This window comes from Scardinius erythrophthalmus, assembly GCF_964197995.2.
Source record: "Scardinius erythrophthalmus genome assembly, chromosome: 4".
Taxonomy (NCBI): Eukaryota; Metazoa; Chordata; class Actinopteri; order Cypriniformes; family Leuciscidae; genus Scardinius; species Scardinius erythrophthalmus.
The window spans coordinates 57,442,064-57,466,750 of record NC_138224.1 but is presented as its reverse complement, the minus strand read 5'-3'; the positions used below and the strand labels follow the sequence as shown (position 1 = coordinate 57,466,750).

Below are 24,687 nucleotides of genomic sequence, written 5' to 3'. Positions count from 1 at the left end.
TGTGAGAGTGTGTGTTTGTATTGGTGAGAGAGAGAGTGTGTGTGTGTGAGTGAGAGAGAGCTGGCTAAGTCGCAGTCGATGACAGGGTTAAATTGTAAATTTTGTAATTGATTGAAGTGCTCACACTTCAGATCTATCCGTGTTTATGATATTTCTGTTATTAGTGGTAAGTTGAGAAATCAGGGGCCCTCTGATTTTCCAACCACCTTAATAACAATCAGAAAGTTTGAACATTTTAAAATTTTATAGCAGGTCTGTCTCTGCTATATAATTAGCATCATTGACTTGTGACTGTAGCCATTCATATGTATATTTCAGTGTTTTCCCATGAGTTGGCAGTGTGTTGTGAATAGTATGCTATGTGTGTCTCTTTTAGACTGTCGTGACCATCCTATGTGTGTGAAGCTATCTGGATCTGTTTGTGTGAAGATGACACATCTTCATATGATGTGTAGTGTTCAGTTGTGAGGGTATAGTGATGGAGGTGTGTGTTCAGTGTTGATGTCTAGGAGATGAGTGGAATCTAATCTATAACAATTGTGTTGCAAATTTCGATCCAGTTCTAAACTGGGAGCCCATATTTATGTAGTGATGTACTATTGTGAGATGTGAATGGCCTCTTGAAGTGTCTTTTCACCTATCTCCCGAGTCTCAGGTTATGTTCTAACAATTCCGCTGTCCTGGATTTGCTCCAGGTGGGCTCTTGCCCCTCCTGGCGTCCATTTTCCAAGAAATTTGCAGAAGTAAGCCTAAGACAGAAAACAGAGGAGAGCGAACCACAGACAATTCCAATATTTCACACACATTCTAGTTAGTGCAGATATTTTTTGACCTGCGAAAAACTGTGGTCCTTCTGTCTGCTGTTTAGCATTTCACACCCTCCTTGTAAATTTACTTCTCTGATTAGATTACATTTTAGTTGTTGCACAATTTGGTTTGCTATTACCTGTGCCACAATTCTAGCCGTGTTTTCTAACGGTGGAAAATAAAGGCATACCCCTCCCCTTTTTTGCACTGGGTAGCACACAAATGAAATTCTGTTTCAGAAATTCAATTTTAATGACGAAAGTCACACTTCCCCAATTATTGTCCTGCTCGGCGAGTGTAATATAATGTTTATTATAATTCAAGTTATAATATAATTATAAGATCTACATTCGCTGTTTCTCTTTTTTCTTTTCTAGGTTTCAAATACCTTTTCTTCTCATTTAGTCTTTTTAAATGGCCATTTTAACGTTTGATTCTTCTATTTACTCTATTTAATTTATATTTTACCCGCTCAGTTTAGGAAACTATATCGTTTCGAGTTCCTTACCCAGGTCTCTGGCATAAGTGGTCAGCCCCGAAGATCAGAAGTTGAGGCAGTTAGCTAAATATCTAGGATTTTGCCGTAATTCCCACGCGCAACAATCAAAGATATATTCAATAGCCCCTTGGATGCCCTTCAGGAACTTAATTCAATCGTTTTCCAAAACTATTAAATTAGAACAGAAGTCATCGGAAGCGTCCAAGCTAGGTTGATCAACCAGCATCTCGCTGATCCTAGTCGGACTAACCCATCCTCTCATCCAAGTCGCCCGCACACTTCCTGATATCAGTTATTAGCCGTGGCTAATCTCTGACGCAATCTTGTGGTAATATACGAATCCGTTAATCTTATTTGGGAAAAACAAATCTCAGAGTAATTCAGAATAAATTCAAACATAAGAATTTATGATTTTTGTTCAAAATTCAGAGTCGTTACTTTCTCTGACGTGTCTCTGGAACTTTGAATATGAAATGGTTTTTGTTTTCAGGATAAATGAGATGCGATCGCGGTTTCTGATTTTCAAATTCGTTGTAAATCACATTATAGCCACCAAATTCAGCACAGACACACACGTTTAATTCAGTTTACACAGGACACATGGCCTAGAATACAACATCTACAACCTTTACCTAAGTGAAATACACCCACAGCAAAACAATAGAATACAACATCTATATCATCTTTGCTTAAGTGTTTCAAATACACTTACAGTAAAGCAATCCTGTGTTTCAAGAATAAACTTTAAATTAGCCTATGTGCATGTTGTAGCACAAACAACCAAATTGTGTTCTATGTGCACGATGTGTTAAGCACAATTTGAATTTTGAAAATGCAGACAGGTTCAATGAATTTAGATGTTAAACTATTAAGCCATTTGCCATTGGGCTGCTACCCGACTAGCAAATGACGCTAATAGCTGAAGGCCTTGAGCATCCAAAGTTGTTAGGTCAGTAAGAGTTTTAGAAGCATTTGAGCTTTGGTTACTTGCAGAGTGCTGGTTTTTGTCATTAGATTGTGATTGTCTGCGTTTTATGAAATATGGTGGAGGTCTGCCTCTGCCCAGTGACCAACACTTTTCCTCTGTATGGCCTGTTTTGTGACAGGAATTACAGAATCTGTTCAGTTTGCTACAGTGTGGCTCTCTGAATTCTCCTGCAGATGGAGGATCTTCATGACATTCTAACACAGCTACCTCACCATGCATTTGTTTCCGTGACTCAATTCTTGTTGCCCAGTTAACAATACCTTCGAATGTATATTGTGCTGGAGAAGCACCACACATGAGTGATTGCTGTACACGCGGCCCTGCATTTGTAAGCAGGAATTCAAGGAGAATTACATTGTTGTGGTTAACACCTTCAATTCCAGAATACTCCTCAAAAAGTTCAAACATATTTTCTGCATATGTCTCAAACGATTCTTCAGTACTCTGTTTCCGATTAAGAATCAATTCCCATCCAACAGGACTACAACCACGCAGCTCGCGAAGGCATTGTTTTAGTCTATTCAAGAGTTCGCTCTCAGGCTCTTTTTGATGCATTGACTGCACAATAGTGCCTGTCATCAAAACCTGTGGTATTTTATAGATCAGAACATCTGGAATTGAGCTGATAACAATTTGCCAAATATCTTTTGGTTCGAGCTGAAATGCATGTTTTAGACTAACAATGCGTCTCCACCATGGTTCGAATGGCCCTTTCAAAGGGAATGGTCCGATCTCTGCTTTAAACAAGCTACATTCAGTTACTGTTAAAGGACGCAGAATGGTTGACTCTGTGCCGTTTGGGTGCTGTATCACCTTAAGGGCTGAAACAGGCACTCTTTTTATAACTTTGTCACGTGCTTCATCTGTCTGAAAAGATACAAGATTATTAGAGCAGGCTGCCTCATCTAAGAAGTGTACATTTTTAGCCCAATCGCTGTTAAGCTTGTTGGGAGACTTGCTTTTAGCATTTAGCTTAGCCCTAAGATCTGCAATGGTCTCTTTGTGATTTTTACACTTTTCAGTCAGGGCTAACAGCTCAGCCAGTAATTTCTCTAGCTGTGTTTGAAGATCTTGAATCTTTTCCTCAGACTTTTGTGCCTCTGCATTTTTAGAATGCACTTCTTCACATTTAGCATCCATAAGCGAAGATAGAAGTTTTGTTGACTCATTTAGCCGTTTATAACTTATGAAGTTTAAAGCCTCAATTATTTCACCATGTTTTGATTTCTTCTGTTTACTGCCCACTGTTCTCCACCAAGTGAAAATTTCATTGTCAATAGCATCCATGTTTAGACCTTTTCTACTGAGTTTGTACAGTGTAGGCTCAACCTTTTCAGCCCATAATGTAAACAGGACACGATCAGTACACATGATTTCACAGCAAATTAAATTGAATTACTTAATTGAATTCCATCGGTGTTAAAGTTTAAGCTTTTAAATGCAATATAGAGTTTGTCAAGATTAGTTTAGGTTTAGTATACGATACTAATGTTTTCAATTTGGCTTTTGGGCCTACCAGTCAGCCAGTGAGAAAACAAGGGTTAAGCGTTTTGAACGCAGCATGGCTTTAGCATTTAGCGTAGCCTTGAGCATTTTGAAAGCAACATGGACAATAGCATTTAGCATTAGCCTTGAGCGTTTTGAAAACAGCATGCCAATATCATTTAGCATTATCCTTGAGCGTTTTTAGCCTGTAAATCATATCATCCTGTTGTCCCAAAATTTTCCTTTCATAAACAATGCATCGATCTGCCTTTTTATTTATAAAATCACGTGTTTTCGGATCGTTTACAAACTTAGATTTTTCTTTCTGTTTTCTGTTAGTTTGCTCATTCTCTTCACGTGTTGCTGGTTTGAGTTAACAAGCCCAGATACAACAATGGCCGGAAAACATGCGGCTGATTTTAAAACTTTTTAGGCTTTACTTTTTCAGCTCTTCATCGAGTTATTAATTATTGGGAAGATGTTATTCTCACTTTAGTTTTCATTTCTTGTTGCTTAGGCAAAACAAGGCGATCTTTAAAATACACAAGGTTTTTCATTCTTCATCTGGCTGCCGCATCACGCTTCTAAACAGAGCAGGGCTTTAATTCCGACCCGTAAACAATGCAAACATTTCTTCAACACTTCTATAAAGGGCAGAAAAAGTTTACTTACCACAGCGGCGGAAGAAAGAGAAGATTTTCAAACCTCTTTTTGATTTTTAAATCCCGATACTTTGCTGGAAAAGAACGTTGCTCGCCTGTGTTGCGAGATCACGTCGCCGAGGTCACCACTTTGTAGGGCCCGTGAAATTGGTCCAATCTGCCGGTCCGCCAATACACCGGGAAGGTTATCACGTGCTCTGTCCTAACTCATGCAAAGTATTGGTTGGTTAAATGCAATATATTAATCATATATATTTACTCGTTTATTTCATCTGACTCCATAAATGAAAAGGTTTTAATGATATCTGTGCCTCACTAAAAGTGAGCAAATGTTTGACTATTCCTTTTAACCATTAAATGAACAATGTCACAATCAGTTAGAATAATCACATGTAACAATTTAATATTTCAGATATCAGAGATCAATTCCTCAATCAATTCAAATATCTAAAACATGATTATACAATGGTTACACCAAAGAATCTTACCCAGCTTGAGAGAGAGAGATAGAGAGAGAGAGAGAGAAAGAGAGATAGAGAGACAGAGAGAGAGAGAGAGACCAGTCCGCGTCCCCCAGAGAAGAGCCCGAGCGACCCCAAAACACCTTCCTTTTGTTTCCTTGACCAGGTGACATGGGGGTGGGGAAACCGCCCTCAAATGGCTTAACCAGTTTTCCCTAAACTTCTATAAAGCTTATTACCTTTTATTTTATCTATCTGGATATGAGATATCTGTACCACTCACTTTGAGACATTTCAAATGACACTAAAAGCATAAAAGTCAATGATAAACATTCACATTAAACCATGTTCTTGTGTGAGTTCTTTGTTTCTGAGAGGAAGAAAGGCTGTATATGGGGAGGTCGAATGTTAGCCAGCAGGGTCATTTTGTCCCATAGACCAGTATTTTCAGTCTTACACAATTAAATTAAATTCTTGTGATTTGATTTAATATTTGGATAAATATTATGTAAACAAGATAGGCGTTAATTTTTCTCAAGAAAAAAAAAAATCTCACCTAATGATGTAAACATAACTACAGAGAGCCCTATCAGCTGGTAGTATTACTTAAGGTTAAAAATAACTCAAATTAAATATAATGCGTTTTTTTATTATAATAACAACTTTAGTAAAAGTAAAATAAAATACGTTAAGTAAAAATATAATAAATACGTAATATAGAACACATATTTAGCAAAATACTCTCTATAGCTCTTTTTATCTAGACAACTAACTTGCTATAACCCATATTATGGTCATTAAAATTATACACTGCAGGTGTATTGTCTGGTCTTTTTGTAAAATGTTTTTTGTGCGCAAATAAAAAATTTTGTTTCTCTTACAGACCGCGTCTCCTGTATAGAGTGACTGTCAAGGAGTATTTTCCCCCCAAAAAAAAGAAAACATATGTGGCACATACTGTGGTTACCAGGTCATAGGCCTCACTAGGCCTTCCTGAGTATGAGCTCCCATATATTGTGGTTATCAAGTATCAGGTTATAGGCCTCACCGGGCCTTCCTGAATATGAGCTCCCACATATTGTGGTTATCAGGTCAGAGGCTTCACCAGGCCTTCCTGAATATGAGATCCCACATTCTGTGGTCTGTTTATGGCATGTCAAGTCAAGTCAAGTCAACTTTATTTATATAGCGCTTTTCACAATACAGATTGTATCAAAGCAGCTTCACAGTATTAAATTAAAATAATACATCAATGTTTGTTTCTAGTGTAAAACGTCCACGTTTGGTAATGCTGATCAATAGTATTGTTGATTGATTAAAGGAACACTCCACCGTTTTTTGAAATAGGGCTTATTCACCTTCTTTCCTACATTTAGATAGGTGGGCAAATGCATTTTTGTCTCAGTGCATGCATTGTTTTAGTTTGACAGGGTTGGCCCTAGCTTAGCTTAGCATAATGAATGGAATCCTTTGTTGCCAGCTAGCATGTCCTGAGTAAAAGTGATATAAAAAAAAAAAAAAAAACCTAATTACTTCTTGTGGCCTGCGTATTCACAACGAGTACAAATAGTGATGCAGATTAACACTAGGCGATTTCCTAGGCAGATATTGACTTATATATTAAGGACTATATTAGGGGGAAGCACAGGCGAAGCACTGCTACTTGGGTGTGATATCTCTGCACCCAAGTAGCAGTGCTTCGCCTGTGCTTCCCCCTAATATAGTCCCAAGTCAATATCTGCATAGGAAATCGCCTAGTGTTAATCTGCATCACTATTTGTACTTGTTGTGAAAACGCAGGCCACAAGAAATAATTAGGTGGGTTTTTTTTTATTTTATATATTACTTTTGCTCATGACATGCTAGCTGGCAACAAAGGATTCCATTCATTATGCTAAGCTAAGCTAGCGCCGACTCTGTCAAACTAAAACAATGCATGCACTGAGACAAAAATGCATTTGCCCACCTATCTAAATGTAGGAAAGAAGGTGAATAAGCCCTATTTCAAAAAACGGTGGAGTGTTCCTTTAATTAAATTAAGTATCCCCAAATATCCCCAACTGAACAAGCCAAAGGCAACAGTGGCAAGGAACCGAAAAACTCCATCAGGTGACCTAATGGAGAAAAAAAAAACCTTGGGAGAACCCAGGCTCAGTCGGGGGCCAGTTCTCCTCTGACGTTTATGACCTAAGGACCGGATTTAACTGTAAGATTAAAAGTATTATACGAATGCCTGGCTGAAGAGATGCGTCTTTAATCTAATTTTAAACTGGGAGAGCGAGTCTCAGTTCTGCATGTGTCAGGTCTCCTCTCCTCTGAGAGTCATCCTGCTGGGGCCTCCATATATACTGTCGGCCGTGTGGATCTGTTTATAGCATGTGTCAGGCCTCCTCTCCTTGGAGAGTCATTCTGCTGAGGCCTCCATAAATACATGTTCCAACTCTACAGTTTGGCAGTTCTGGTCTGTACTCTAGCATATGTCAGGCTTCCTCTCCTTCAAGAGTTATCCTGCTGAGGCCTCCATGCAAACAGCATTACAGTCGGAGTTGAGGAGTGGCCCCTCCCTCTCTGAGGGGGTGCCTTAGGCCTTTCACTCCATGAGCTCTGATGGTCCTACTATCTGTCAGGCCTCCTCTCCTTCGAGAGTCATCCTGCTGAGGCTTCCATGTGTACAGATGTTGCAGGTAGAGCCTTAGAAGTGGCCCTTCCCCCTCTGGCTGAGAGTGGTTTTTAGCCTTTCTCTGTCTGAGCTCTGTATTATGAACTTTTCACACTTTGAGAATAAGTTCTGGAGACCACGTTGGTGTAAATGTGCAGGCTTCCTCTGCTCTCTAGTCTTCCTGTGGAGGCTGCCGCTTCCCTTAGGTCTAAACAGGTTGTTGGCTTCAGCATTAAGCGTGATAGCCTCCCTGGCATGGGGGTCGTTTTTGGTCCCCCCGAAAGGGTCAGAGGCCTCAACAGGCCTTCCTGAGTATAAGCACCCACATACAGTGGTTATCAGGTTATAGGCCTCACCAGGCCTTCCTGAAGGTGGGCTTCCTCATACTGTATGTGGTTTCACTCAGCATGGTTTTCGGGTAGTAGGCCTCTCCAGGCCTCCCTGGAGTTGAGTTCCAACATATTTTGAGTTTCCACTTAAGGTGGTCTTCTGGTAACAGGTAGTAGGCCTCTCCAGGCCTCTCTGTAAGTGAACTCCCATGAACTTCCTTAGGCCCTCACAGGCCTCCTCAGTGGTTTGAAACACAAACACTGGGTAGATCCGTGGATCGAGTAGAGAAACTCCCCTCGCTGGCAAGGGTTGTAAAGCACTATGTTGAGTCATACTCTCCGGGATATCCCGTCTCTGAGATCCGGGCCGAGTGGTTCACTGCCTGCTTCGCAGTCCCTTGGGTGGGATGCCTTACCTAAAGGCAAGTGTCCAGAGGCTCAGTCTTCAGACAGACAGGAAGTGGCCAGACTGTAGTGTCTTATGTAGTGACACCAGGTCAGGCCTGCCTGGTGGTATTTCAGGGGGCACATTCCTCTGAATAGTGACTGGCTGGGGTTCCCTCGGGTTCCCTAGCCACATTCCCTAGAATGAAGCTGTGAAGAATGAAGCTGTGGTCCTAGGCCCTTGAGCAGGCCCAGGTAGACCTTTCACTAAACTATGTTTATGGAGGTTTCTGTGGTATCATATAGCTTGGGCTATGACTGTAGGGAGTGCTGTCACTGACAGCCCAGTGTGACCTGAGGGGATTCTAGCATTCACTGAATTGCTGGTTCTGACAGTTGCCACTGCCTTTGGGTATGCACTCCCCTCAGCATGGCGGAGTGGGTATATCGTTCCCCAAAGCGTCAATGACGTAGTGTTGAGTTCCCTTCAAACGGGAACGAGACACTACGTCTCCCTGCCATGCCTCGGGGCATGCCTACCAACAGTCCCTTCAGACGATAGGATGTTGTCATGTTTTCAAGGCTCCCTTTTATACATCCTGGTTGCGCGTTAATCAATCAAGCTGATGATTCACAGGCTGTTGCAGGTCAACATGATTGCCGTGAGTTGATATTTGATTTCAGACACCTGTCACGCCTGAGGCGTTCCCCAAAGCGTCAATGACGTAGTGTCTCGTTCCCTGTTCTCAGGGAACATAGGTTACAGTCGTAACCTGAGACGTTTTTGAAATAAAGCTGTTTTTAATTTTCATTGGTGACTGATTATTGCAATGTTCGGACATATAATAGACTGTTAATAATTTTAATTATAGGCCTATAATTCAACGTAATCGTCCTAAATGTTTTTAGACAATTTTCAATGAGGAGGAGTAAGCTTCTGTGTAATCTTGTATTATCCTCGCAGCGTGTCGGTTATGCGGTGATGCGCTATGAAATTATTGCATGGCAAATGTATTATAATAACCTATCAATTTTATAATAAAAGTAGGCCTTCCCTAATAATAATAATAATAATAATAATAATAATAATAATAATAATACAATAATACCAATTATAATTTAATATATAAATTGGAAACGTTAAATACTCTTGATATTGATAGCTGATGCTTGTTTTGACATTATCTCTGGATACACGATATCATGGTCTATCGGCATGTCCCAGCATGGCGGTTTATTGCACATATTTCACACGTATAGAGTGAGCAGTCAAGTCACAGCTCGATGATCGGACCGTATAGTGTGAGCACATAAAACATGAGCTTTGGCTTTACATCGCATGAGATCTACTCGCTCAGTGTGAGTAGGTAACCTTGCTGAAATCGCACAGTGTATGCCTGCCTTAAGGGTGTAAAATGTCACTAATATATTTGGGTGTAAGACCAAATAGTGCCTTGTAAACAAAAGTAAAAAATTTAAAATCCACCCTGATTTTCACCGAGAGCCAGTGTAGAGATACCAAACCTTGGGAAATATGATCCCTTTTTCTTAATCCTGTTAATAGCCTGGCTGCAGCATTTTGGACGAGTTATAGACGGGATAATGCAGTTTGGGGCAGACGACTATACAATGAGTTGCAATAGTCTAACCTTGATGAAATAAATGAGTGGATCACAATTTCCAAGTCAGTATGGGAAAGGAAAGTTTTTATTTTAGCAATTAATCTCAGATGGTAAAAACTACTCTTTACACAGCAAACACATTTATGTTGTGGCAACATCTGTGGCACATTGCATTTCTTCTATGGCAATGTCGCTGTCTACGTGCTTGCAACATTGTAACAACGTAGAATTGTAAGACGTGACAGGGCTGTAGCAATGTTGTTGCGCGACATTCAGCAACTGGGAGATGACGTTCTGACAATTTTTAGTTTTTATGCTAGATAGGCCTATAGATATCCCCCATTTAGCATTTTATGTTTTGAGGTTAATTTTAAATTAGTCTTATGTTAGATATTTATATAGTTTTTTTTAAAAAAAATATTGTTTAACCTTATTATTATTTAATGGGGCTATCAGTAAATTAGCCTAATTATAATCAACACCTGCACGTGTACACTTTGAAGAGTAAAAATTACAGAAGGTTACGTTAATTCAACTTTATTAAAACTAACTGCATATGGTTATCAAATTGCACTTCCAAAAGTCATACATTTGTGAAAAAAAATAAATGAATATACAAATTTATATTAAGTATAATAAATAAAACATAAAAAGCAAAGATGAGACCATGTAATGAACAAAACCGGTTCTGTACATGGCAGACAGTAGTCGAAAGGCGGACGATAAAGTTCAGTAACCGGAATCAGTCCAGGAAACATCCACACATCCAGAGGAGCAAAGAAACGAATGAGACTAAATAGCAGACAAATGAAATGAAAAACTAAACAGTGCAAGCGAGGCTACATTAGTCACATTAGAAAATTAAGTTGTAGGTTGTGTTTGAATAATTACGTATCTTATTTAGCTGAGGTAAATAAAACGCTATACTCTTGTATCCTTGCACGATGAAGAACGAGACAACACAATGAATGAGTCCAGCGGGCGGTTGAAATTTAAAAGTCTGATTTTCCCGCTTCAGGGCAGTGATGAGTACATGTGTAGTCCAGGGGTTGTCCAGATACAGTTGGCACAACCTTAAGCAATGGCCCTGAACGGTGGTTTAATGTCAACATTGTGACAACGCTGTAACAACCTTCACCACACAACGTATTTATAGCAACCTTTTGGCCATGTTGATAAAACGTTGTTAGAAGGTTGGTTACATTGTGCCAACGTTCTGTGTTTGCTGGGTACAACAGCACTGATCTGCTTATTGAAAAGTAGAGATGAGTCAACAATCACTCCAAGGTTCCTCACATGATCTTGTACAATCAACGATAACAGGCCTAACTGGACAGGTAAACGGGACAAGTCAAGTCAAGTCAAGTTTATTTATATAGCGCTTTTCACAATACAGATTGTATCAAAGCAGCTTCACAGTATTAAGTTAAAATAGTACACCAGTGTTTGTTTCTAGTGAAAAACGTCCACATTTGGTAATGCTGATCAATAGTATTGTTGATTGATTAATTAAATTAAGTATCCCCAACTGAGCAAGCCAAAGGCAACAGTGGCAAGGAACCGAAAAACTCCATCAGGTGACCTAATGGTGTCCTAAAACTCCATCAGGTGACCTAATGGTGTCCTAAAACTCCATCAGGTGACCTAATGGAGAGAAAAAAAAACCTTGGGAGAACCCAGGCTCAGTCGGGGGCCAGTTCTCCTCTGGCGTTTATGAACTAGATGTGACGGAGGGGTATAGGCTTTTTAATAAATAGTATAGTTTATAGTGATAATTGTCGACTACGCCACCCTGAATAAATCAGGGAATATCTAAATAACCCAGCAATTAGCATTAGGTCCCACAGGTTCGTGTGTGTCAGGGAGGTTAGAGACAAGAGTACAACTAAAAAAGGTCTTTTATTGACATACAAAAATAGTTAAAAACAGTATCTTTTCTTAAAACAAGGGCGCTCAGCGCTCAATGCACAAATGTCAACGCACAAAAACAGGTGCTCACAGGGGGGGGGGGGGTATGAATGGCACACACCAACATAGTCCTCTACCCACGAGGGTAGGAGGAGTTTCAGTCAAACAAAAAGTAAAACAAAACAACCAGGCTGAGTCTACCGGCGGAAGGACCACTTAATGGCTTGTCCAAAGACGTAATTCTACTCACACACACACACACGTCACCATGCATTACCACCACCACAATGCACTCGAAGGTCCTCCCGCCTGGCCACCTCAGTTCCTGGGAGAAAACAAGATAAACAGCTGAGTTTGGTAAAACCCAAAAATAAATAGCCAAAAGAAAATATAACAATCAAGGTCAGCAACGAAACACAAGTAAATAACAGAAACAAAATCTACACAGCTGAACTAAAGAAATGGAAAAGAATAACAGCAGATAGAGCTGGTGCAGCACACACACATACCCACACTAGTTCTCGTACAAATAACAGTCAATTAATATTGATCATAACTTTTCTATCACACTAAAAAAGGGAAAGGAAGTAGACGATACAAATCCTGTGCCCTTATGAATTCCCTCCGGCGCGATCAGCGCGACACGGAGGGCAGCGCAAGCACCGTAATTATCCGGATGGACTCAAGTTCATAGGAACACGGAAGAACGAGAGGGAGATTGTGCAGAGAACCAGCAAAATGGTCCTGAGGACGAAAGGGAGGACCCGCGCCTCATGAACGCCTTAAAGAGAAGCAGCGAGATGTTAGTGCCTCTCTTTCCACTACAATCTTCCAGACATCTTACATGACACTTACCAAAAGACGACATCACCCCACATATAATCCCCACAGGCTACTGTTTACCGCAATCATCACAACCACCGATTAACTGGGGTACAGGAAGCAACGCATTAACAGTGATATAGCGACTCAGTATACTGCACGCCACCACTCAATACAGGGACAGTTTACATACCTGAAGGGTGGGCAGACACCTATTCTGAGCTGATGAAATGCACCGTCGGAAAAGTGCTTAAATGAAACGCTACAATTTGAAGAGATAACACATATCAGTAGCGTTCTAAACGCACAATTTAAACCACTCGCTACCAGCACATACCTGAGGCGCTAGTGGATGACGCAGGAGGGGGAGGACAAGACGTGACGCATCTCAGAGTACAGCCAACCAGCATTAAATAGCCCGTACTCTTTCCTGATAGGACGCCAGGACTGTCACTTACTTAACTAATCCTGCCACATAGAGACCGGATTTAACTGTACGATTAAAAGTATTATACGAATGCCAGGCTGAAGAGATGCGTCTTTAATCTAGTTTTAAACTGGGAGAGCAAGTCTGAGCAACGAACACTATCAGGAAGGCTATTCCAGAGTTTTGGAGCTAAATGTGAAAATGCTCTCCCTCCTTTGGTGGATCTGGATATCCTAGGTATGACCAAAAGCCTCGAATTTAGTGATCTTAAAGAGCGCGATGGATTATAGGGTGATAGGAGATCCGTTAAATAAACTGGAGCTAAGCCGTTTAGGGCTTTATAAGTCAGTAGCAATACCTTGTAATTAATACGGAACTTTATAGTTAACCAATGCAGTGATGATAAAATCGGTGTTATATGATCATATTTTCTTGATCTAGTAAGAACTCTAGCGGCTGCATTTTGGACTAACTGTAGCTTGTTTATTGAGGATGCAGGACAACCAGCTAATAAAGCATTACAGTAATCTAGTCTCGAGGTCATGAATGCATGAACTAACTTTTCTGCGTCAGAAACTGATAGCATATTACGTAGCTTAGCAATGTTTCTAAGGTGGAAACAGGCTGTTTTTTTAACATATGAAATATGATTTTTCAAAAGACAGGTTGCAGTCAAGTATAACACCAAGGTCTTTTACTGTAGAGGATAAAGTATCAGGACATCCTACTATGTTAAAGTTGTATTGTGAGAGGTTCTGTGGGCGGTTTTTTGAACCGATAAGTAGTACCTCAGTCTTGTCTGGATTTAATAAAAGAAAATTGCGCGTCATCCAATCTTTTATATCTTTAACACACTCTGTCAATTTGGATAATTTAGTGTTTTCATCCGGCCGTGATGAAATATAGATTTGAGTGTCATCAGCATAACAATGGAAACTAATTCCATGTTTCCTTATAATATTTCCAAGTGGCAGCATATATATTGAGAATAATAGAGGGCCTAACACAGATCCTTGCGGCACTCCATAGTTTACTGGAGTTATGATCGATTTTTCTCCATTTAAATAGACAAAATGGTAGCGGTCAGATAGGTATGATCTGAACCAGCTTAATGCTTGTCCTTGAACACCAGTATAATTTTGTAGTCGATCTAAGAGTATTGTGTGATCTATAGTATCGAATACAGCACTAAGATCAAGTAAAACTAGTATTGAGATACAGCCTTGGTCAGAAGCTAAAAGTAAATCATTTGTGATTTTAACAAGTGCAGTTTCAGTGCTATGGTGCGGTCTGAATCCAGACTGAAACTTTTCATAGATGTCATTTTCTTGTAAGAAAGAGCCCAGTTGGGCGGACACAACTTTTTCTAGTATTTTAGACATAAAAGGAAGATTTGAAATGGGTCTATAATTTGCTAGGTTATTTGGGTCTAATTGTGGTTTCTTAATGAGTGGTTTTATAACTGCCAGTTTAAATGTTCTTGGAACATGACCTAAAGATAAAGATGAGTTAATAATATTGAGGAGAGGCTCTTCCACTATAGGCAACACTTCTTTCAGTAGTTTAGTGGGTATAGGATCTAATAAACATGTTGTTGTTTTAGATGAAGTGATAAGTTTATTTAACTCTATTTGTTCTATAGTTGTAAAGCACTGTAATCGTTCTTGCGGGGTGATAATTGAGGCTGAGTTATAAGGCGCGATTGAGGATTGAACGTTTACAATTGTGGTTCTGATGTTTTCTATTTTCTCAGTGAAAAAATTCATGAAATCATTAGTACTAAACTGTAACGGAATATTTTTTTCAGGTGACGCTTGTTTATTTGTTAGTCTAGCCACGGTGTTAAATAAAAACCTAGGATTGTTTTGGTTATTTTCTATTAGTTTGCGGAGGTGCTCAGCCCTGGCTGCTTTTAGGGCCTTTTTATAACGTGACGTACTGTCTTTCCAAGCGATTCTAAAAACCTCTAAATTAGTTTGTTTCCATTTACGCTCTAAATTACGGGTTTCTCTCTTTAGAACACGCGTAGTATTGTTGTACCATGGTGCTTTACTTTTCTCTCTGACCTTTTTTAGTCTAATGGGTGCAACAATATCCAATTTTCCAGAGAGAATGGTGCTCATAGTGCTAGTTAATTCCTCTAGTTCATCTGTTTGTTTGGGTTTACTGAGCAGATGAGATAGATCAGGTAAGCAATTTGAAAAATGATCTATGGTGGATGGAAGGATTGTTCTGCCTAATCGATAACGCGGCGCAGCATGATATATTACAGGAGTACGTAATATGCAAGTTACCATGTAATGGTCAGTAACATCATCACTTTGTGGAATGATATCTATATCGGTTGGATCGGTTCCATGTGATATAATTAAATCGAGTGTACGATTAAAACGATGAGTTGGTCCGGTAACGTTTTGCTTAACCCCAAAGGAGTTTAATAATAGGGGTGTAAATCGGACAGTTCATCACGATACGATATTTGCCGATACCTCAAAAAATTCTGCGATACGATTACGATTCGATTCAGGGCTATATCGATCGATTAATCGATATTTTGATATTATGTTCACACAACCAGTTATGTTTTTATTAACTCACAAATGCAAACAAAATAAATAACATGAACGTTTAATTAAAATCTTTGAAAATTGCACACCCTCTCCCAATTGGGACATCTACAACAGAAGAGATAATTTGCAAGTAGCCTACTGCGTTCTTGTTCATTTTCATAAATCATGTTTTTTTTATTATTATTGTGCATTCCAAGTAATATCAATCAAACTGCAGCTGGGTTGTTTTGATTAATAATAATAATAATAACTTAAAAAAATACAGGTAAATTACTAAATTAAAGTTAATTGAAAGTATGCTTTAATATCTTAAAAGGTTGTTGTTGTTTTTTAGCAGAGCAGATACATTCACATTTCATCTTTCTGAGTCAAACAAAACCAAGTAATTGCTATGATAAATAATACAACACTTGGTTAATCTTCGTAACATTAATCTCCTCAGCTGACATAGACGCCTGACAAACTTTGTTATTGTGATTAACGTACACGCAATACAGTGAGCTTTTCCCTCACCACTAAACGAGCTGCTTAGTAAGGTTCCGTGAAAATGTTTCAGCTTTTATTTTCCTTTTCCAGCATGACGAAACTCCTTTTAGCCAGCGCGTCTTTTCAAAGTAACATCTGACCTGAATACTGCGCGCTGAGTAGCTAAAATGGACTTATCGTGTTTTGGTCACCAACAAGGGTGCGACTGCTTGTCTGTTTCTGCTGTAAAACATGAACTCGCGATGCCTTGACAGCAGACAATACCGGCTTTTGTGAAAAAACTTGTTTAGGAAGGATTCAGTCAGTATTTCAGATGAGGAGATTAACGTTATAAAGACACACCGGCAGACAGTATGGTTGGTGAGTAGGCTAAACGAAAATGTGCGCTTTGGCGGAAGGATGTTACGTGAGAATGTGGAGACTGAAGAGTGTCAAATTAAAGGTGTATATCGATATTTTACGTGTGGAATCGATGCATCGTATCGTTAGACGTTATATCGATGCATCGATCCATATCGATGTATCGTTACACCCCTATTTAATAAATCTGTAAACGCAGCCCCTAACGCATCATTTTGATTATCTGCGTGTATGTTAAAATCTCCAATAATTAATGCTTTATCGACATTGACTAATAGGTCTGAGAGAAAATCTGCAAACTCTTTTAGGAAATCAGCGTAAGGCCCTGGCGGTCTATATACAGTAGCCAAGGCTAGAGATAATAGGGATGTTTTTCTAACATCTAAGAGCGTAACATTTAGTACAAGTATTTCAAACGAAATCAATTTATAACCCATTTTCTGAGTAACACTAAGATAATCTCTATAGAGTGTTGCAATACCGCCGCCACGACCAATCAGACGGGGCTCATGCTTATAAGAGTATCCTGATGGAGTAGACTCATTTAGACCGAAATAATCATTTGGTTTAAGCCAGGTTTCAGTAAGGCAAAGTACATCGAAGCTATTATCTGTGACTATTTCATTTACAATAACTGCCTTAGGTGTGAGTGATCTAATGTTTAGAAGACCTAGCTTTAGAAATTGTTTTTGTCTACTAATAGCAATATTTTCTGTTTTAATAACAATTAGATTTTTCCTAGATCCTGCAGTAGATTTATTATTTGATTGCACTAAACGAGGAATAGACAAAATTTCTATGCAATGTTCTACACTAGTATTTATATCAGTTAAATTGGTGCAGCAGAGACTATGATTTGGAGAAGCGGGTTTGGGTGGATATCTCGAAAACCGGGAGGGTCGGAGAGAGTCTTGGTCTAGACCTGACTCGCGTCTTCCGCTGCGGAGCCATCCAGGCTTCGTGGTGGCGTGTTGGAGCCGGAGTGAACGAGACCATGGCTGATCGCGACCTCTGCGCTCGGGACTGATGCTGAGAAACGCACGGAGTAGACGAGGTCGGAGTCAGCGGGTTAGTAACGTTAATCACTGATTTGTGTGCATCGGCGCGTGATGTTTCAAGAGCTAAACGCCGGTCTATCAGCTCGGCTTGTCTCACTAAAAGGTCGTGGATCTGTTTCTCAACAGCTTCCAGCTTAGACTGCACCGCGTGCAGTTCAAATGTGTCATCACCTGCACCAAAAGGTAGACTACTTACATCTGATATATTCGCCATTTTAACAGATGGACAGTAAGTTAGCAACGACGCTACTAGTGATGCTATCAATATTAATACTAATTTATGACTGAAGTCTTGGATATAATCCGTTTTTTTAGTGGTACGGGTGTAGAGTAGGCGCACGATAGGCGAAAAATGTTTGTAAGTGAGTGTTGAGAAGACGCGTTCAGCCGTGATCCCCAGGAGTAACCTTTAAGAGTATCCGGCGTTGGATCACTAATAGGCTTGAGACGCGTCTGCTCAACAGTCCGCATTGTAACTGAGGTTTGAGCAGAAGTGCTTCTCAATGAGAAAAAGTAGAAAATGTTCGTTGTAAGTGAGTGTAAAGAGTAAAATCAAGAATTATAAATCAATCGATGGAGCTCCAAAGACAACAACGCGTTGTTTGGTCTTGTAATGGAAAAAATGTATTTCCATTTATCTTCAACATATATTGCAAAGTAATGTGTCACATGTCTATATTGTGGAATGTGTACAGGATATATGTATGTTTGTACATCTGTCTCCGTGCAGAGTGAGCCAGGATGGGGATAGCTGAAGAGTGACCATCTGACCTTAGAGGTCAGGATGCATCTAAACTGGTTGGTCCCAGTGTCAGAAGTAGTGATGAGTAGGAGCATGTGCAAAAGTGTGTCAAATTTAGTGGAAAACTACTAGGAAAAGCAACAGCTGAAGGAGACCTTGGTAAAGAATATAAAAGATGTCGCACAGCTCCTCCTCCTGGTCTTACACTCTGCAGGCAGGCAGGCTCTGAATGTCTGTATGACTGTCTGACCTTCTCTTGAAAGAGAATAAATACTTTTAAGAAGACTGTTTGACTCAGTGTCTCTTACGCAGTGATGATTGTTTAATTATTGTTTTTGCCACAACAGTCTCATTTAATTGTAAAAAATGATTAGCCAGCCAATGTTTGATATCTTTAAAACAATTTAAGGCATTTTCAGATGAGCAATTTGTGTCTATACTCACTGGGAAATAAAATTGGGAATCATCGGCATAGCAGTGATAAGATATGATGTACTTCTGAAAGATAAAGCTCAGGGGAAGCATATACAATGAAAATAACAGGGGTCCCAAAATTTACCCCTGAGGGACACCACATAGTAGCTGAGCCGATGCAGAAGAAAAGTTGCCCAAATTCACAATCCTTTCTTTTAGATAGGATGAAAACCACTGGAGGGTTGTCCCCTGCATGCACAACATACATTCTAAATGATTTAAAAGACTATCATCGTCGATTGTATCGAACGCAGCACTGAGATCTAACAAAACTAGGACAACAGGCGAACCTGAGTCCATGGAGAGTAGAATATCATTTGTGACCTTCAATAATGCAGATTCAGTGCTGTGCAACACATCCGAAACCAGACTAAATTGCATCTAAAATGTTAAGTGTATTTAGATAGGAGTAGAGCTGGGAATAAACAACTCTCTCCAAAATCTTTGACATGAAAGGTAGTTTGGAGATTGGTCTGTAGTTGTCATGTATTGCCGGATCCAGAAAAGGTTTTTTTAACAAGGGATGTAAGGTTGCGTGTTAAAAACTGCTAGGAACAATTCCACTTGCTAATGAGCTGTTAATTATAGCTTTCACACTTGCACTGGAAGTCATAAAAACGTCTGTTTTGACGTGTAGAAAGAGAATCCAGCTTATTGCTGGAACGCTTCAACTTGGACACTACATCTGCTAATTGTTCTGATGTAACTAGTTCAAAATTAGTCAGAGAGCTGGATAGTGGAGTAATTTGTGGTTGATCAAATGGAGCAAGTACAATTCCACATTTAACTCTATGTACGTCTCTGATACCTTGGCCCCCTTGTGTTGGTCTGTTGTAGCAATAAAAGGTGCTCCCGACTGACTCAGCCGGTTCTTGTATCATCGGACTCGGCTAGACGATTCGGTTCGTCTGGCACCCGCCCATGTGCAGCGCTGTGTGTTACACATCTGTGTTACAAATTGTGCAGCCGTGTGTGCGGTCGTCGCATCCTACTGGCGAAGGTTGCGACTGAGCCATTCCTCCAGCCAATATGAAAATTGGCTTCTAAGTGAGGCCTGTTCTGCATTGTACTCAAACTATAGTAAGTTAGACCATTAGGGATCTGTGTGCTTGATTCGGGCCCTTTTCTAAGCGTCCATTCAAGTTACTACACAGTACGCATTACTAATGCCCATCCCTATGAATGGTCAGCAGCTAATGAAGCCGAATCTGTAGGTACGGGGGAAGTTGCACGCACAGTGACTTCAGAGTCGACTTAAGACTCGTCCTTGAAAGACTTCAGACTCGACTCGGACTCGAGCTGTGGGACTCGTGAACAATGTTTATTTGACAGATTTTGTCAATTCTATTATGAAATTCAAACAATAAATACCGTTTTGACGCCTGTAAATGTGACGTGACAGTTCCCTAACGGCACGTGAACCGATCCTTTCTACTAGCTAGTAGTAAATAAAACCGAACACTGTTGAAAGATACAGTACAACTTACCGAAATGTATATTCCTCATACAGGATATCGATCAATCAGTGTTTTTCATCAGTGGAAAGGGGTCAATAAAACAGCTGGAGAACAATTATGTCACATAACATTTACCTCAGGAAAGCCATTTAACCCTCTGGGGTCTGAGGTGTTTTCTGGCCCTGGAGGTGTTCTGACATGCTCTGACATTTGTGCTTATTTCTGTTACTTGTGACATTTTCATGGCTAAAGTCTGATTACACTGTATTCAGCACAAACTCTGCTACAATAATATATCAGCAGCATGTGTGTAAAAGTTTGTAGTTTTGAGATAATTACATTTATGCATGGTTTGTGAAAATACAAAAAAAAATTGTCACTGAAATAAGGTCATGAAATCCATACTGATTATTTCTTCACAAGACTTTTGAAAATTGTATGACGTAGCCTAGAATATTTGCTCCAAAACTATGTGAAAATCACCCTGACTGATCATTCAGATAAGACAATATATTGATTTAAAAACTGTAAGACGTGTTTTGTGTGAGAAAGCTTTATGCAGGAGGCATAAACACATCATTAATATGTAAGCCTTTCACACCTGAGAAAGACAAAGGCCCTCCCCTAATGGCCCTATTAGGAGCTAACAGGCCCTATCATTCTGAGCAACCTTGCACAAAGAATGAGGAGATTTAGAAAAGAATGGCTTTTTGATTGTTTGGATTTATTTACAACACAACATAATCCAAATATACACAACAAATGACAAAAAAAGCACATTATTTAACACACTGAACTAAAGACAGAGACTTAACCAGTCACACACCTTTGTGCCATTCCTGAAACATAGTACATACCTTTCATTTCCTTGGTGTTTGATTTTTCACTTTACCATGTTCATGTACAGAGACTTATGTGAATGTTGAAGTCAACAGGACTGGTCCCTGAAGAAAGAAAAAAAAAAAAAACGCTGTGAACATACTGTTATCAAGAGAAACTATAGGGAATTATAAAAAAAACTATAAAAAAAATGAAGCCTATTGTTTGGCACATTTTGCTTTTCAAACGCGTGCAGAGAACATTTACTGAAGTGATCAAGCCGTTCAAAACTATTAAACTAATTATTGTTACCATATTATACATCTACGTTTGAGCAGATATCCACAAACACAGTATTTAATAGTAAACACGGTTCTAAACATTATAATATTCACCATAGTATACACTCATACTAGCCTACTTTTATCATGCTGTGTTTTATTATAGAATATAAAAACATCCTCGTGTCAGACATTAGCACCGAATGGTTGCCTACCAGTCTAGTTCACATTTCAACATGTTGTCTATTTATAGATACATATTCATGTACGATATTAGGCTTAGTTCATGTTTTTACTACAATCTCATTTCATAACATACATTTTAATTCCTCAGAATTAAATGCAGCCAAAAACACTGGATAAGTGAAACATGGTCTGGATGGTAGGCTGAATTAAAATATCTAACTTCTTAAAGTCAGATAATATTCCATCATTTTAATTCCATAGAATTAAATGGAGCCATAATCACCAGACAATACTGTTTTAATAATTATTATTATTTTTTATGGTCTCATAATCTACACACTGCCTCGACAAACGCGAGATTCGAGCCGTTAAAATATATTTGGCTTTCATCCCTCAAGAAGAAAGTCAACAGGTGCTAGGTTGAAACATCCGAAAGCGCACGGATGCATGCTCGCCGAGATATTTCTCAATGAACACTGCCAGCACCCTCAGGAGCTGACTGTGAATGCCTCGCACCCAACAGTATTATTTCACAGATCGCGTGCACCATGGGGCTCAAATGCTGACCCTCCTCCCTCGAAAAAAGGGTCAGACGAGAGCGGAGCGTCTTCAAATGAAACACGCTCACAGTTTGCATAAGAGGCTCTCGAGAGAGCCGTGCGTGCTCTTAATGCCTCTTCAAAGCGATATTCTCTTAAACAGACAAACAGTCCCTGAAGACGAAAAGATGTTGTCATGTTTTCAAGGCTCCCTTTTATACATCCTGGTCGCGCGTTAATCAATCTGATGATTCACGGGCTGTCGCCGGTCAACATGATTGCCGTGAGTTGATATTTGATTTCAGACACCTGTCACGCCTGAGGCGTTCCCCAAAGTGCCAATGACGTAGTGTCGAGTTCCCTTCGAAAGGGAACAGCTTTTGAAACATGAACATTGTTTAACAAATTAATAAAAGAGGCAGGGTGTCGCTACATCACAGGTGGCTTGGAAAACGTGGGTAATATGGTTTATCCATTTTGCAACACGAACTAAACTGAGTTTAGGGCAATCGGTTCGTACTTCGTAGCTGCCGCAACTGTGCGAAATAGTCACGAGGAGCGACCAAAATTTCTGACATGCCATCCGATTGCCGGTCGGGAGAGGTTTATCGCCTCTCCTGTCCCTCTGTACACTGCACGAACCCTGCACGACAAATGACCCACTACAAAACTGAAAATTGTCCCAAACTGAAAAAGAGTCGCACGAGTCAGATTTCAGCTCAAAATTGGACGAAAATCGCACAGTGTATGTCCAGCCTTACTCTCCAACTAGAGCACTCAGGTCTTCTGACCAACTGCTATTGACGGTTCCTCGTTGCTGTTATAAATCTAAGGATGACCGTGCCTTTTCGGTGAAGGGTCCAAAATTATGGAATAGTCTTCCTTTCCATGTGAGGTCATCTTCATCGCTAGCCATTTTTAAGTCTTCTTTAAAAACATATCTGTTTTCTTTGGCTTTGAATAGATCATGAAATGGGTTTTTGAAGCTGATAGAATGTATGATGTTGTATTTAAATGTGTTTTTTAATTCTTGCTTGATCTGTAAAGCACTTTGGGTCAACTTCTGTTTCTTTTTAAATGTGCTATAAAAATAAAGGTTGACTTGACTTAATCAGAGAGAACAGTTTAAAGAGACTAGTGTGAAAGTTTGAGTTAGCAGGACTCATCAGTGGCATCTGGTCCCTGTAAAAAACAACAACAAAACAAGTGTGAACAAGTTGATATCAGGAGCAACTAGGGCTGCACAATTTAAGGGGGAAATCTGGCTAAATTGTGGTGAAAATTGCGCTTTAACATTAAAAAAAAAATTGATAAAGAACACCAGGTTTGTTGTGCCTACTTTTAGGGCTGCACAGTTTAGCCCCCAAAAATGGGTGCTTATAGATCAATATGACAAATAATAGCCTAATTATTATGATTAATATTAGTAGTAGTACTAAATAAAAATGTATAAAAAAAGAATTATAATTGTAGTAATAACACCATTTCATTATTATAAAAATACAGTATTTACAATAAATATAACATAATAATTCAAATAATAATAATCATTTTACCTTTATTTTATAAGAAAAATGCATGCAGCCTATAACTATAAATAATTAGAAAGGAACACTTAAGAAACAACAAAGAACAAGAACAAATGGTGACAGGGAAAACTAAGCAGAATATGACAATGAAACTAAACAAGACAAGGTCATGACAGGCATCTCCTTCACACTGACATTCACAGGTCTCCTTGTTGACGATTCCAAGATGGTGGCACTTTTGACGTACCTGAATCAGCCGAGCTGCATCTACTGTACATATCTATGGTTGGCGACCTTAGCTGTGGTGAATGCACAGGTAAGTGCACTCCCTCAGACAAAATATGGAAGTGTAACCAGATGAATTTCATGAGATTAAGGATAAAAAAATCTTTTTGGAAGTTTTTACTTTTTTTTTAACTTTTTTTTTTTAGAAAATGATTTTATGAACCTTTCCTTCAAAAATAGGAAAAAATAGTGTTACAACCCAAACTTGAAGAACTTCAGATTTTAAATAAAGACAACAGAGGACTTTTCTTAGCAGACGAAGGAAACGAAAAACATCCAGGTAAGATTGAAATGTTGTTACAAAATGTGAATGTGCTATCAAAAATATCACTGGACAGATTCAATATCATTTGAAGGAAAAATTGTCTCAGGTTACGTATGTAACCCAGTTCCCTAAGAGGGGTTGGTAATGACATTTCCATAGTGTCAACACCATGACAGCCTCCCGTTCCCCTTTCAGGGAACCAGGTTACATGCGTAACCTGATGCGTTCCCTTTCGAAGGGAACTCAACGCTGTCATGGGATTGACACTATGGAAATGTCAATACCAACGCTGCCACACTGAGGAAGATTGTCTGCTCAACAACGCTGTGTAATACTGGCACAGACAACTGTTGAATGCAGACATGACTTGGTAAACCCTGAAGGACCTGTGACCCTGGGGTTGAGCCCATGTCCAGACTGTAAATCCTGAGTAATGTGTGCGGAGAGGGCCAGCCGGCTGCAGCACAAACCTCATGTAAGAGCTCACCCCTAGATAGAGCTTTAGAAGAAAAGTCCTTGTGGATTTCCAGAGGCAAAGCCATTTCGAGAGCCTTATAGGACAGAGCAATAGCATCTATAATCC

At 39.5% G+C, this 24,687-nt stretch overlaps 1 protein-coding gene across 1 annotated transcript in view; it reads left to right on the top strand.

Annotated features, from left to right (window-relative positions):
• The window catches only part of LOC308689250 (stonustoxin subunit alpha-like), a 93,189-nt gene that overhangs the window by 43,224 nt on the left and 25,278 nt on the right, over nt 1–24,687 (top strand). The window contains exons 2-3 of the mRNA XM_081362903.1: nt 23,758–23,870; nt 24,020–24,119. Of these exons, the coding sequence (XP_081219029.1) occupies nt 23,781–23,870; nt 24,020–24,119 (190 nt within the window). The 5' untranslated portion in view covers nt 23,758–23,780. The remainder of the gene's footprint in view (nt 1–23,757; nt 23,871–24,019; nt 24,120–24,687) is intronic.